Consider the following 16,377-nt stretch of genomic DNA (forward strand, 5'->3'; position numbering starts at 1 on the left):
ACTTTTTCTAGCACTTCTCTTTCTCTGTTCTTGTCATCTGCCCTTAAGGCTAAAGAAAATTTGTCAGTGATGTCGTCTGTTACTCTTTATTACAGAAATGCAACAAACTCTTACACTATCTTATTAAATTGTTAAGTGAAAAAAAAAAAAACTTTAATCTCCCAAACAATTTCTGATCATTTTTTCCCAATTCCTAAAATCAGTTGAAAAAAAAAATCCATAAAAATGGCCCAAAAAATTAACAAAGATAATGAAAATAAAAAGGTTTTTAACATTTGCTGTTTTGATTTGTTTTTTTTTGTTTTTTTGTTTTTTTGCATTATCGTAAAAAAAAAACATCTATTTTGGAAAATTACATTATCTATTAAAAAATTTGCCTCTTTTTTTTTTTTTTTTTAATAATTAGAACTTCATTTGTTAAGCATTTCTGCATATACTGGTGGTTTGTGTTATCTGCTGGAAAATGCCAGTGGAACTTTGGCATCAATCTGGTATCTTCTCTGCATAAGTACCCAAAATAAATCAAAAAACCTCCTTAGGAAAACAAACGTTGATTAACTGAACTTTAAGTTTTTTTATTCTGAAATGCTATATAAAAAAACAAATATTCTATGTTTTTTTGTTTTTTTTTAGCATAATTTTTATTTTGTCAGCATTTTTGTTGACGCATTTAACGTTTATTTCTTGTGAATATATATGTATGTATGTATGCATGTATGTATATATAAAGATTTATACTTGGTGAAAAAGACAAACATGCCTTTATTTCTTGTTTAATCTCTCACCTTTTGAAAGGCGAGAAAAATAGAAATAATGGTCAGATTAAATGTACAAAACTAGTTTTTTTAGTAGAAGCCATCTAATTTAGTGTGCAAAAATGGATAAATATAATGAAACTCACTACAATTTCAATCTGCGTGGTGAACTTTCATTTTCTGCTGGACAGAAAATTATCATCACTCCAAAAGGTAATTATCACTTGTTTTATAATAGGGTTCAACCAGTTCAGCATGTGATCAAAATATATAGAAAAATCTCCTTAAGAAAGCAAGCATTGAGTACTGGTGGTTTGTGTTATCTGGGCTTGACCGTTACTCCTGATTTTAAATGGAACAGGTACATCAAATCTGTTGCCAAGGCCGCTGGAAAAATGGTGGGATCCTTCTATCGATCCAGTAGATATCTCACTGCTGATGCAATTCTCTATCTATATAAGAGCTAGGTACGTCCAAGGATGGAATACTGTTGCCACATCTGGGCAAGAGCTGCTAGAAAAGACTTGTCCTGCCTTGATAGAGTTCAAAATAGACTTTGTAGCCTTGTAGGGGATGTCCTTTTCTTTTCCCTGCAACCTCTATCTCACAGAAGAGATGTTACGAGTTTGTCTCTGCTGTATCATTATTTTCATGGAAAGTGTTCAACTGAGCTTCAGTCTATAGTCCTCCCTCGCCAAACCTTCACAAGAAACACTCATCTAGCTGAAAACACTATCAATAATTCCCCCCCACTTGTTATCTGTGCCTAAACCTAAACGTAGATTCCATGAACAAAGCTTCTTTCTTAGAAGTGCATGCCTTCCGTTTTCCTGCTTTCCAGCTGACTACAATATGGTTGTCTTCAAATCTAACGTAAACAAGTTCTTAATGAGCCGTCCCACTTGTTAACAAATTTATCGAATTTCTATTACTAACGATTACTATATTGTCCAATTTCTACTGTACACTCTTTAACCCTTATCCTCGAGTGGCCTCTTGACCTTGATAATGTGGTGCTGCCTGTGTAAAAAAAAACAAAAAAAAAAAAAACGAGTAAGCATTTTTATTCTGAAATCATATAAAAACTTATATACTTGAAACCAAACGGTCTGTTTTTTTTTTTTTTTGTTGTAATTTTTTTGTCATAAACTTGTTGACACATTTAACCTTTATTTATTTATTTATTTATTTATTTATTATTTAACCTTTATTTATTTATTTATTATTTAACCTTCATTTAGTTTAATCTTGCACCTTTTGAAAGGTAAAGGAAAGAGAATTAGAAGTAATGTTCAGATTAAATGTTATATTAAACTAGTTTTTTAGTAGGCATCACAGATCAGCCTAGAATTCAGCGTGCAAAAATGGGTAAATATAGTGGAATTTCCTTCAATTTGAACTTATGGTTATTTGGATGTGTGGAGAAATGCGTGACTTACCTGGATAGACCACGTGCGAGTCGGTCACCGAAAATAAATAAAAAGAAAGAAAAGAAACGGTCAAGACTATAGAGTAGTGATCACGTGAGTTAGAAGAATATGCAAATAGAGGTGAACGATTTTGCGATATAAAAAGCCTGTGTTGTTAAGAGGAGGGGCAGATTGTTGGCAGAAGTCAGTGCTGTCAGACGTGCTTTAGAGTTTTGTTATTATATGCTGTGCTCGATTGTTGGGAGAGAGAAAAGAGAAGAGGAGGAACCAAGAAGACATTCTGCAGGTACTTTGATACAACGGGGGCGCAATTCAACAATCAACCATTTCTTTTGGACACAAAGGAATCGAGATACTTGACTTTGTGTTTGGACACAAAGGAATCGAGATACTTGACTTTGTGTTGGTTTTAAGCTATTTCGGCACTTGGTGTGCGGTGACTAACAATGGACAGATTCGACATTCGCTTAATACCCGAGTTCGACGGATCTACCACTGGACCGGCTGTCGTCGAATGGATTGAGAAGGCAGAGAAAATCTGTAAACTGTGCAAAATTAATGAACCAGCCACAGTTATCCCTTTGAGGCTAACCGGAGGGGCCTATGCAGTCTACCAACAACTCGGGGATGAACCAGACTGGGATGAAATCAAGCAGAGCCTGTATACAGCGTTTGGTACAGATCCATTTGTTGCGTGGCAACAGTTCACGAGCCGGAGACTTCAACCCAAGGAAACAGTCGACGTGTACCTAGCCGACCTGCGAAAATTATCTGTACCGTTTGGTGGGGTCAACGATAAAATATTAAGCTGTGCTTTTTTGGTAGGCCTACCCGAGGAGGTCAGTAAACTGTTGCGGGCATCATCAAGAATCGATGAATTGTCAACTGATGAGTTATTGGCCCAAGCTCGAAACATCTGTAAGGAACAGGAACCAATTGCAGCAGCAGCTCGTTTTCGACATGGAGGCAATGTGGACTCTCTTCCAGATAGTAATAAGCATGCCACCCCAGTGTGCTATAAATGTGGGGAGGCCAATCATTTTGCTAAAGAGTGCCGGAGTGATAGGAGAGGTGTATATCCACAATCAAAGAGACCAGTGCAATGCTATCGCTGCAATAAGTTTGGGCACATATCTCGCAACTGTTCGGGAAACGAAGTTGGGAGCAAGGTACTATCGCTACCCTTGCCCCCTGCCAACCAATAAACACAGGATTGCCTGTCATTAGCGTTAAACTTGATGATGTGCAGTGTTCAGCACTTATAGACACGGGGTGTTCCCGGTCTATAGTTAGTGCCCATTGCTGTCCGGTGTGGCGGAGGAACCCAGTCGGCGTTATGACCATCAATGGCTTATCACGGGTATGTTGTGGTGAAAAGACGAGTGACTACAGTAACAAAAGGATGGGACGATGTTGCGGATGATGATTCTCTCCAACAAATGATGGCTGAAATGTTGTCCAGAGTGCATAGGAATGACCCTGCCCGGGGTGAGTGGCAAGTGTCTAGAAACGAACTAAATGCATGGGTTGACGCAAGTTCATTGGCTACAGGTGTCGTGTTGGAGCAGCTAGGTGTTGTTGTGGAAGATGCATGCTGGCTTCGTCCGAAAAATGATGCCCAACATATAAATCTGGCAGAACTTGATGCCACGTTAAAAGGTCTTAATCTCGCATTGCAATGGCAGACTAATGTTGTGCATCTCCACACTGACTCATTGTGTGTTTACCATTGGTTAACCGACACCTTGACTGGAAAGAATCGAGTTAAGACTAGAGCTGCAAGTGAAATGCTAGTACGAAGGAGACTAGCAATAATTAAGCGTCTAGTTGACGAATACAGCTTGCAGGTAGACATTATGTTAGTCTCGTCGATGCAGAATTTGGCTGATAGCTTGACTCGAGTACCAAAGAGGTGGATCGCTGCAATGAGGCAGGGATCCGATCTTCAACAACAAATATGCGCGACTGTAACGGATCAATTAACACCTGACCAGATCCGTATGATACACCAGCAGAGTGGACATCCTGGAATTCAGAGGACTGCATATTTTGTCCGAAGAATATGTCCTGCAACTATAAAAGCATCAGTGAAAGCAGCCATATGTTCGTGTGAAGAGTGTCAGAGAATTGATCCGGCACCATCCCAATGGCAAAAAGAGAAGCTCGAGGTGGAGGGCAACTGGCAGCGAGTAGGGATGGACATAACACATTATGGGGACAAACATTTTTTGACCATGACGGATTGTGGCCCGGCGCGTTTCACAATATGGCGCCTGTTGACACGACAGGATGCAGCCAGCATTATACGACAGTTGAGAGCCATCTTTTTTTAACGTGGTGCCCCGATTGAAATTCTGAGTGATAATGCCGCCACATTTCGATGTCAAGAATTTCAGAAATTCGTGCACGAATGGGGGATTAAAATGCATTATCGGTGTGCATATTATCCCGAGGGTAATGGTATAGCAGAACGGTGTCACCGCACCATCAAAAGAATTGCAGCCAGGACGCAGTGCTCTATTCCAGAAGCTGTGTACTGGTATAATATAACACTCAAGGACAATGCAACACCAGTAACTGCACCAGCCAATGGGATTTACCAATATGAACAGCGTGTGAAAGGAGTTGATGCCATACCATCAGTGGTGAGTGTTGTCAATACACCATATCAGGTGGGAGACCTTGTTTGGATAAAACCCCCGAATGCTGGGTGCACTACGAAATTTTTCCGGGGAAAAATAGACGAAATCATAAGTCCTCAGACCATGTTTATTGGTGGCATACCACGTCACGTAAAAGATATCCGCCCTGGTTATACCTCTTCTGATTCTGAGGACGATGAGGAGGATCACACACCGTTCAGAGATGATCCTGATCACTTACTGCCCCTTCAGGTGAGCATAGAAACACCACCAACAGAACCAGACGAGGGAATGATGGGACATACCGATGACAATAGTGATGAGAGCGATGGACACAAGGAAGTAATGCCTCATCGAAATACTCGACAGAGACGAATGCTGCCCACCCCCCGTGATTGCGAAACCCCGCGAGAAGGGATGATGGAGCACACCGAGGAGATGACGCCTCCGATTCTTCGGAGAAGTACCCGACAAAGACGGATACTGCCCCCCCTGCCCTGATTGTGAGACACCGCCTATGGAACCACGAGACGGGATAATGGAACAGACTGGTAGTAATGATGGTGGTAATGAAGAAAACAGCAATGAGGAAGTGCTGCCCCCGATTCTTCGAAGGAGTACCCGCCAACGACGATTGCCCGCATGTCCTGTTTGTGATCATGAGATCAGGGGGGAGTGTGGAGAAATGCGTGACTTACCTGGATAGACCACGTGCGGGTCGGTCACCGAAAATAAATAAAAAGAAAGAAAAGAAACGGTCAAGACTCTTATTTATAGAGTAGTGATCACGTGAGTTAGAAGAATATGCAAATAGAGGTGAACGATTTTGCGATATAAAAAGCCTGTGTTGTTAAGAGGAGGGGCAGATTGTTGGCAGAAGTCAGTGCTGTCAGACATGCTTTAGAGTTTTGTTATTATATGCTGTGCTCGATTGTTGGGAGAGAAAAAAGAGAAGAGGAGGAACCTAGAAGACATTCTGCAGGTACTTTGATACAACGGGGGCGCAATTCAACAATCAATCATTTCTTTTGGTTTAAGAACACAAAGGAATCGAGATACTTGACTTTGTGTTGGTTTTAGGATGTAAATAGGATTTAATGTTTTTCTTTTTAATTTACTATTTTCTAACCTATTTCAAGTTATGTTTCTGTTTTTAGTGTCGGGCAATTTACTTTTGATGTTTATCAATGTAATCTATACATTCAAAAGATGAGTTTTATAATACTTATTGCAGTAACTAGTAAATAGTTGATGAGAAGAAATTACTGTGGCAGGATATTTGAATGATAAAAAAAAAACCCCGATGATTTTGATAGTGTACATGGAGAAAATGAATATTATGATAGGAATTCAGGAGAAATAATTTTAGAATTTGGTTTTGCAATTGAAATGTTGATGGCAAAGACTCTTTTTTGAAAAAATCTCGTTTACATATGAATGTGGTACAGTAATGATTCAAACAATCTGTTGAAAGGACAGAAAGCTCTTTAGTGATGTGAAAGTAATTGATCTGGTGAAGAAATTGTGACACGGCACAAACCAGTTATTTGCAATTTCATACTGAAGAAAACTCATAAGGTAAAGAAAAAGTTTATCCTCAGGAGAAAAATGTGTGATGGTTGAATGAAAAACATGAATCGCAAGTTTAGAGACGAAATGATAAAATGTTTGGTAGAGGTGTACCGATTAATCGACCGATTATTTACTTTTCTCTTTCCTATTAAATTTATATCATTTCATCACTGCCAAGTGACCCATCAGATAGTTTTGACACATTAACATAGTAACTGTTAATTTAACTTAAGTGTCTGGCCACTATTATGACGTTTTGTCTTTATTAAATAAAATTACAAAATACGAATTCTAATTCTTAAATGAATATAATTAAACAATTAGATAAGAAAAAGAAATTACAAACCAACTACAAAGTACAAATTGTAATTCTTTAAGTAAATAACTATAAGCTGAAGTTCTGCACCTGCTGCTGCTTTACTTCCTTTTCTATTCTAGCTACTTGCCTCCTCTGCTCCCATAGTCTCCTCAGTATTTAAAGCTGTATACTTTTAAGTTGTAATGTAGAAACATTAGACTTTCTCTATTCTCATGATGCAGCCTGCTCCTCATAGATGTATACACATTACCACTTGAGCCTCTCACTCTCCAAAATGAAGATGGCGCACTTAAATATTTTGAAGCCAGTTTACTCAGCAGTGGTAAGGTTTCCTGTCTACTTCCACCACTGAAATAGATCATCACCTCTTGCAAGTAGTAAAGCTACATAATGGTTCATTTGTGTACTTAACCATAAGGGATTTACTCCTTTTAAGTTCAGGTTGTGATTCTTGTATTTCTGTCGTAGTTGCAGTTTCCAAGTTTAACTCAGCTTCTATCTGCTCTAAGTTTGGATTTGTTACTGTAGGCTTATTTGAAGCTAATCAAACACACTTGAAAGAGATAGTTTTACTTTCACTTGATCTTCTTGACCCTCAACAGAGATTGAAGAAGTATATTCTATTGATTCTGCTTCATCATCATCAGTAGAAAGTAGAAGATGTAGAATCCAATTCTTAGTGTTTTCCATGTCATTCTTTTGAAATTTAAATTTGGATCTAGAAAAGTAGACACAAGTTTTTATAATTTAGATAAGATGAAAATCTTGTTTCCATTGATTCATTGAATTGTTCAACAGTGGATTCCATTAAAATTAGAAATATCAGAATTAGATTGGACAGCTTTTGAAAGAAATAACCTCAAAGCTAAAATTGTAGGTATTATCATTGATATGGTTGAAGTTCAGTGGCTTTTTTCTTTGGTGATTCCTTCAAATGGATTCAGTAACTGGACAGTTTCTTGAACAAGTCCCCAATGGTAAGTTGTTAAGGTAGGAATTTTATAGCATCGCAAATCATTGTATGAAAAAAATGAACAAATCTCTTAAAAAGTTCTGGTTTGTGAGAATCATTCTACTTCACATATATGCCAGGAAAGAGACCTTTCTGATTAATGATAAAAAATAAAAATATACTGTTATTCTGAAAAACAGGCATGTTTGTTTGCTTATTTTAAAACTGGTAAGCTTTAATCAGAAGTGATTTTTTTCTGGGCATTCAACATATAGCAGAGCAGTGCACACAAACCAGAAATAAATCATTTGTAAACATGTGTTTGTGAAATCAGTGTTAACTTGAAAAAAGCCAATACAAAAATAAAATAAAGATGTTAAAACAATAAAAAAACAATAGTGTTTATGCAGAGAACTTTTTAGAAACCCATTTCTTAACTTGTGGAGGCGAGAGTGTTTTTCTGACTAGTCTGTACTTTCGCCTAACAATTTAATAAACAACACAAAACTAGTGATTTGTGCCACAAGCATTGAAGAAGGACAACTGAAGTTTTTTTCTCTATATGTGTTTGACTGGGAAAGGGGTTAGGAAACCACCTCAAATGAACCAATGTGATCAGTGCCAAGTAAAGAATTTAACAGTCACAAAGAAATACCAATCGTATAAATAACTCTAGCGTTGATACATGCAGTACTTACTTTTATTAAAATGAAATTGTGTTGAACATGTGCGTTTAATTAATTACATCGCTATGGTAAACAAAGTGAAATATACTACATAAAATTTTTAGTTTCTTGAAGATACTATTTAAGAAATTCATGGTGTTAAGCGCTGACATTTGGATATAGCATTCTACAATATGTATTGATTAGGCATGCAAAATTCCAGATCTTTTAATAGTTTTTGGCATATATGATTTTTAAATTAGTATGTTTATGACATTTGGTACTTTATTTCTGTCACCAAAATTGAACATATCAGCATTTTTATCGGCGTGTAGTGAAGTAAGTTGCAGCTGAAATTGTTTTTAAAAATAGACAAAAATCATTATGTATAGAATTATATTGAATGTTCATATTTATTGTCATTTTATTCAGTTTTGTTTGTTGATACTTTAAAAATTGTTCATCAGTGCAATTTTGCTATTATAAATGATGCAATGTTCACTTTTCACACCTCAAAAATGAAAGTCGAAATTGAATTAGAAATAATTGTACTTTTACTGTCTTGTACTAGGAGTGATGAAAGCATCTCTTGTGACATTTTTACTGGTTACTTTTTGTCAGTTGATTTCAATGTTGCCATGTTGTAATTTACACATGTCTGTGCTTCTTCATCTTCAGCAGAGTAGTGTATCCTGCTGATCATCAGTGGAAAGTAGATGTTGAATCCAATTTAAAATATTTTCTATGTCAATCTTTAAAAATTATTTTGTTTGTAGTTGCATCTGCATTTTTTGTCAGAAATACTGAAGTTTTAAAGGGTTATTTAGTCTAAAAAATAGTCAATCATTTATACATGTTTCATACATGTTTGAGGCAAAGATTCATAATTTATATTATTTGACCATTCTGATCTTGACCATCAATTAACAATCTTCAATTGCATCTTTTTGAACTTCTAATCCAATAAACTTGGAATTTTAAACTGAACCAGTCATTTGAAGTAGAATGTTTTTATGCCAGCATCTATGACTATGCACAAGTATTAATGTTATCATCAGTATTGAGCTTTTAACTTTCAGAAATAGTCAATCCTTATGATAATAATAGTTTCAATCTTTACTACAAGCTTGGTTGATGAAATGAGAACAATGTACCCTTGTCAATTAAATAAGATGCAGTTTGAAGTTCCATACAGGTTCTCAAGTTCAATATAAAACTTCAAAGTTTGAAAAGATACACCTGAGGAAGTTGGCGATTACATGAGCTGAAACGTTATGACTATGCAAATCATAATCCAAATAATCAAATTATTTATTTAAAAAAAAATTAATGGAAGTAGGATTTTAAAAAATATATGAAGGATATGATTCAGGATTATATTTTAATGATAAGTTTGGATTTCATAAATTAAATTGGTTAAGTGTATCAGATTCAATGATTGGTTGGATGAGGATGCCTATACATGTTATTTAAAGGAATTCAAATGCTACTGTAAAATTATTTTAGAATCGTGGGCATTAGACATTAAATTCTAATGTCTAATGCCCACGATTCTAAAATATTTTTACAGTAGCATTTGAATTCTTTTTCTAATGCTGAAATTAGGAATACAAGGAAAATTGATGGAACTAATAAAATATATTATTGATATTAGCATACACTGCTGTCATGATATAGAATAATAGATAACTTTTGTAATATTCTGCACTATTAAAAGAAATTTTAATTTCAATAAGTCTCTATTTACTTGTTACTACATGAGAACAAAGTTTTTTATTTACATATTTCAAAACACATTGCAGATGATATCTTAATGGACAGAAGTGTTGTCTCAGATGATAATCAAGGAGATCCGCTGGAATAGCTAAGTGAACTCATTCTTACAAGTAGTTATCATCCATTCATTGTCTTGTGTCTGAATTGTGGAGTATTGGGACTGGGGGGAAATTAAAAGGGAAATGAATATAAGTAGGTATTCCAAACCAAAATTTTATTTCTATTATATCTAATGTTGTCACATAGATCTTTACAAAATGCTTGTGGCAGATATTTTTTGGTCTAAACTGTTTTGATAGTAAACAACTGATACATAGGTTAAACATATTTAAATACTTTTAAAAATTTGGTTATTGATTTAGAAGCCATCCAACACATTTTAGCATGTAAAACAGACATAATCGATGTTTGTAGACAATTGTTTCCTCCTATTTACATTCTATATCTTTTTCAGTACTTTCAGTTTTTTAGTGCCTACCATAACCAAAATTTACATTCTCAAAATGAATGATATTCTTTAATTTTAGCTTTCCCAGTTCCTCGCAGTTTGCAAAGTCAAAACGCAGATTTTGTGCAAAAAACATTGGAAGCAACTGAAAGCTCGCAAGCAGATCAACAATCATTGCCACAAAGAGCCATGCAACGAAAAAGTCCTTTGGAAAAGAAAACAGGTAAAATATTTTCCACTGCACTTTGGATGATCGATCAAATATTTCATTCTAGTTTTGTTTAAGAGATATACTATAATATATATTGATATTAAAGGACCCAAATTAGTTCATAATGTTTGTATCATAAATTTATACATTATTATTCTTATCTCACTCACTACGAGTTCTCGCACAGGTCATCTGCATTGTTCACTGACAACAGCTGGTGGTGTTCACTGGGTCTTGGTGACATTTCTAAGGGGTCGCACACATCCAGTGATGGTCTTGTTAATGCTTTCTCTCCTCATCTTTCCCATCCTTCTTGACCCTATTTGGTTTGGTGCCAGTCGATACCCGCACTACAATTTTTTTTTCCTTTTTATTGAGATGGTGATAGTGGTGAAAAACTGAAACCGCAAAATTGTAAAATGATTTTACAATTTTGCGATTTCAGTTTTCTTGGTTGCATCTTTTCGTTTTACTTTTGTTGCATTTTCCATATATCTGGTTAGCATTTGTCACTCGTGTAGATTAGTTTTTACACTTATGGATATTCCTTAAGATTTCAGCTGTTTTCAACATTACTGTCCATTAGGGCAGGTCGATTTGCAACTTTTTTCAGAAAATCAACATGGCACTGGTGATGATAGTTGGGATTTGATGTGATAAGAACATATACCAAAATTTAGATTCCCATCTTGAACAGAAAATTGAGCATTTAATTTTAAAAATCATGTAGAAAAATGCTGAAAAATCCTTCATTTTCATAGCATTTTTCACAACACTGACTTTGAAATTTCACTATTTTTATAAAAATTAAAATTGATATATTTTCTTGAAAGAAAAATAAATACATGAATTATAATTTTAATTATGAATCACAACTTTCAAAATATCTAAACTTTTATTGCATTGATTAAACAAAAATTGTAAAAAAAGGTAATTAGCAATTAAGTCTTAAATTTTACAATTCAAAAAGATATGAGGAGATGTATTACACAATATAACAACTTGATACAAGTTACAGAAACATGTATTTTAATTTTTTATTAGAGGCAATAATATAAACTTATAATAGAACTAAATTGTTCTGTATAATTTCCTTTTGAGGAAAATGAAGGTCTAATTTGCTGGCACAATGACTTTGTAATAATGTGTCTGTCTTGCTTCCTGTCCATATACAACTTTTTGAGAAAAATCAATCAAATTTGACCAGTGTGTGGCTGAAAAATTGATAGCAGTAATCTTTTTCATCCTTTTTTTAGTTGTTCACTATTTCTGGAAAAAAACAATACAAAAAAAGAAAATTATTTGAAAACACTTATTTTTTATATTTTTGCGATGTAATATGAATAAAACTAACTATTGTTTGGTTAAATTAAGAAAACTAATAAAATTTAATGGATAAATATTTATTTACCTAATGGACAAAATCGTTTGAATGCCCTCTTCTCTCACATCCAATTCATCTGAGTTTATCATCGATATTATATTCTCCGGAAGTAGTGCAAAAGCACTATATTTTAAACAGTTTAAAACAGTAATTTGGATTTCAGTTAACTGTTGTGTTCTCTGAATCATATTAAAATATACTGTTGTTGGTTAAAAAAAAAATTGTTGGTTTGGATCTCAAACCAACTAACTGCATACACTTGGATGATAAATTTGACCAAAATGTTTAATTTATCATAGTGTTTGAGGATAGACACCTCTGGTCCATAAACACATTAACCTTGTGGCTTATGTTAGCCATCTTCCTTGATTCAAGGGCCCAATTTTCTAAGCTAACTTCTTTACAAGAAATAGCCTCTGGTCTTCACACTTAAATTATTTGTTTCTTCTGCTGTCAGATAATGATGATCGGGAGGGACACTAATTTTTTAGAGTTCTACTTGAGGCAAATCTTGATAATTATTGATACAAAGTTTCCCCAAAGGAAAAATTGCTGTAAATGGCAGTTCTTCTAGTGGAATCTGAAAATTGGAAAATTTGCATGTTTAATAATAGAGCCAGATTACATAATAAATACCAATATATTATTTTATTTTTCACAAAAAAGGAACATAATTGCAGGTGAATCTATAGAATTAATTTTACCTCCTTGTTAGGAGGACAAGTGTAGACTATGTGCCTTATTTGACAAGTTTCAGTCTTGCACTTTACTGCAAAGTCATCACATCTCAAGACAGAAAGTTTACAGCTACAAGAAGATATATCAAACAGTCTGTCTCGCTGTTCCTTCATTCTTTTCACTTTGATTGCTACAAGAGATTTCCTGTCAATCTGTTTGGCCCCTTATAGCAAAATATATTGACCTTCTGTCCTATATAATGTTATCGTAACAAGGGCAATTGTGGATTGACTGCTTGCCGAATACTAATTATTTCCTTGGCAATTAACTTAGAAATCTCACTATTTTTTAAGTTGGGATAACTGTTTTTGAGAAAATAACTAAACTGGATGGCTTGTCGTTAAGTTGGGGGTGCTGTTTCATCCAAATGACAAGGTGGACAAGCAAATTTTGTGAACCACGGGTTAAAACTGAACGTCGTGCTTTTACTGACATTCTAATCTGAAAAGTAAAATAAATAAATGGATTATAACTGAACTGTATTAGGCTATCTTCCAGTTTCATACGTAAAAAAATAAGCGCTAGTTATAAGAAATAATGAAAAACTTGGTAGAGTTGAATTAAGTGTATTGAAGAGAGAGGACCAAACCAAATCAGACGCATAGTAGACATTTTTCACAGACTTTACCTCCTTTTTCGATAACATGAATTTATCCATAAAGAGATTCATTCTTGGTGTAGCTGTGCCATTTTAAACGAGTGTTTAGTGTTTAGAGTTTGAAAAACCAGTGCTTGTCCATCTATGTTACTATGCTATTTTTAATAGTATTTTCAAGTTAAATTTAATTTTTATGAAATTTCTGTTTATTAAATTTTTAGGTGAAAGTACAGAATAGTTATAATGCAACCTCCTTCCCATATTAAGAATGGCTTTCTAAATAATAAAGTTATTTTAGCACAATAACATAGATGCACAAATAACGAAAAACCTTTAAAGGAGTTTCCTTATTTACTCGTATTAATCTTTGTTGGTCATCTGATTTTAAAACTATAATTTTAGAAGAAAAACACTGCTTAAAAACAATTACTCCCTAAAAATAAAAAAATTAAAATTTGACACTAATTTTCTGCAAAGTATTTTTTATTAAGTAGAAAAATTTGAAGATTTACGTGGTTATGCTTCGTAAAGAATGTGTAGAATAAAATTGTATGGACTATTTTATTTTTTTTTGCTTTAATATAAAACTGGAGTGTTACCATATTTTAATAAAAATTTCAAATAGAATTTGATGTGAAATATTAGGTTGGTGCAAAAATAATGTTTTTGACGTTCATTTGAACGTCAAAAAATGCCATTATTTTTGCACCAACCTAATAGAAAAACAAATTAAATAAGATAAAATATGTTTAAATTCACTGCAGACACTTCAAATATAATAATATATATTTTAAACAAGTCTTTTTCGTTTTTCCTTTCGAAATAATTAAGGCTAAATCGTAATGTTTTCAAATTAAATAATAAACAAACGTTAATTTTCAATATCAATAAGGAGCGTGTTTTGCAACGGTGAAATCTAAAATGTTTTCACCCCAAAAAAGTTCCTGAAATGAAAAAGTGAACTTTGGTCGTTATTATTTAAAAAACATAATTTTGCTTTTACACTTAATATTTATTTTATTAATTCGTTATCCTCACTCGTTTTATTTAAAAATGTAGTTCTAAATATGATTCCATTTTCTTAACAGTACGGATTGTTTGGATGACGGGACGTTCTTAACAATTCACCGAAAAACTTTTAATCGCTTCAATTTTTCAACTTTTAAAGTCATTTCCTCAAGCAAAGATAACGATTTTGAGAAAAATATTTTGTGTAGGTCTTTTCTATGTCAAACCCCAACTATCATCACCATTGCCTCACCGGGGTTCCAAAATCGACCTGCCCTACTGTCCATTGCATAGTTTGAATTTTCTCCCTGATTCTGGTTTCTCCTAGTCTTTTTTCCAAAAGACCAAACCCTAACTACACTACAACCCTCAAAGGAGGAGGTAATACCTGTGAGAATAGTATATGTTTGAAAAATATTGACATTATAAAAATTAAAAAAACACATTTCTTTAAATGTTATGGTAATTGCACAATTTGAAAAAGATTTCTGAAAATAGTTGTTTCATATTTATAAGAGTTCAAAATAATGATGGTGATTCATGAATAATGAAAGGCTCCTCATAGGCTTAGGAATGTTAATCAGTTATTTTAATGTGATCTGCCCATCAAACTCTTGGTCAATAAAGCCCTCTGCAATTACCAGTTCAGAATAAATGGGAGATCTGATTCCAACTGTGCTGCATGTACAGACAATCTGGAAATGGTATTGTAGAGAGGTGTCATTGGACAATAAAATGGATTGCTGTACAAGAGAGCAATCTTTTTATCTAAGTTGTATATTGATATGCCATCCCCACTCACGCCCCAGGATTAATATGTCTGCCCCAAATCTGTTGCATTCATTCCAAATTAAAATAAAAGGGCTATATGGTATACCACCAAAGAATCTCAAAGTATAACAAAGGGGAATCATTTTGGAGAGTGCACATTGAAATTTAGAACAAGTTGCATTCTCGGAATAACCAGTTCAGTCAGTAGCCATGGATATGGCATACCGAAGACATTCTTCTATGACTCAGTTTGGTGCCACCAGGAGATAATAATGGCAATGCATGATCAGAGAACAATGAATGTTGAGAACCAGGATCCAGTGCAAGTAGTAGTAGTATCTCATCTGAGGATGAAAAGCGGGTCTGACTTTGTTGAGCGCTCTCATTCCACTGTTTGATTCAGATTCTCAATATGTCTGATGTCACCATCTCATTGCAGACGAGTAAATGATTGCTTTCCCTCAACACACACCTCACACTATAACCTGTGTGATGATGAAGATAAGCACTTACTGAATTCAAAGTGACCACCATGTTCTGTTTGTCGAGTGGCAGAGCTCAGAGTTGAGTTTTTATAGGTAATTTGCATGCATAGACATTGGTCATTTTAAAAGATGAAACACAATGACAGTGCACAGATTTGTGTATATGGGAGAGTGGTTGTAAATGTTACTTTGGTGTTTGCACGAAATTTCCTCTCAAATTTTAAACAGTTATTGTGACTTTATTGTACTATGATAGATTTTTCAGTTTTTAATAAAGTTCAGTGTACAAATTCTTACTGCATAATTGATAAACATCATTTGTTAAATAGTGCTTGACTGCCATTCATATTTTTTGTTTTCAACAGCCATGTTGGCAGAAGTATCCAAAGCCGCAGAAGCTCTAGTTGCACATTTTTCTAAAAGCAAAGATCCATTCGATAAGGTTGGTACATGTTTACATTGATTTTGCTATACACATTGTTCAATTTTTGACCATTTAAATGTATCTCCGTAAGAAAAACAATCAGTATTTTGCTTTTATGACTTGGGAAAACTATTTTTACAGTTCAGAGATGTTGTCTGATGGGTTTTGTATGATGGTTGGTGAAGGTTGTTCAAGCATT

The 16,377-nt window shown here is 34.3% G+C and overlaps 2 protein-coding genes across 4 annotated transcripts in view; both read left to right on the plus strand.

The window, feature by feature from the left end:
* Positions 1 to 16,353, plus strand: part of LOC145267175 (uncharacterized) — a 496,153-nt gene extending 479,800 nt beyond the window's left edge. For both annotated transcript variants that reach the window (XM_080123233.1, XM_080123232.1), the window contains 2 exons: positions 10,639 to 10,782; positions 16,120 to 16,353. In XM_080123233.1, coding sequence (XP_079979359.1) covers positions 10,639 to 10,782; positions 16,120 to 16,217 — 242 coding nt within the window. In that variant the 3' untranslated portion in view covers positions 16,218 to 16,353. The remainder of the gene's footprint in view (positions 1 to 10,638; positions 10,783 to 16,119) is intronic.
* The window catches only part of LOC145267176 (uncharacterized), a 78,192-nt gene continuing 77,934 nt past the window's right edge, over positions 16,120 to 16,377 (plus strand). For both annotated transcript variants that reach the window (XM_080123236.1, XM_080123235.1), the window contains exon 1: positions 16,120 to 16,353. The gene's annotated coding sequence lies outside the window, so the exon portion shown is untranslated. The remainder of the gene's footprint in view (positions 16,354 to 16,377) is intronic.

This window comes from Euprymna scolopes, chromosome 42, assembly GCF_053919585.1.
Source record: "Euprymna scolopes isolate OS-2025 chromosome 42, ASM5391958v1, whole genome shotgun sequence".
In the NCBI taxonomy this organism is placed as follows: domain Eukaryota; kingdom Metazoa; phylum Mollusca; class Cephalopoda; order Sepiida; family Sepiolidae; genus Euprymna; species Euprymna scolopes.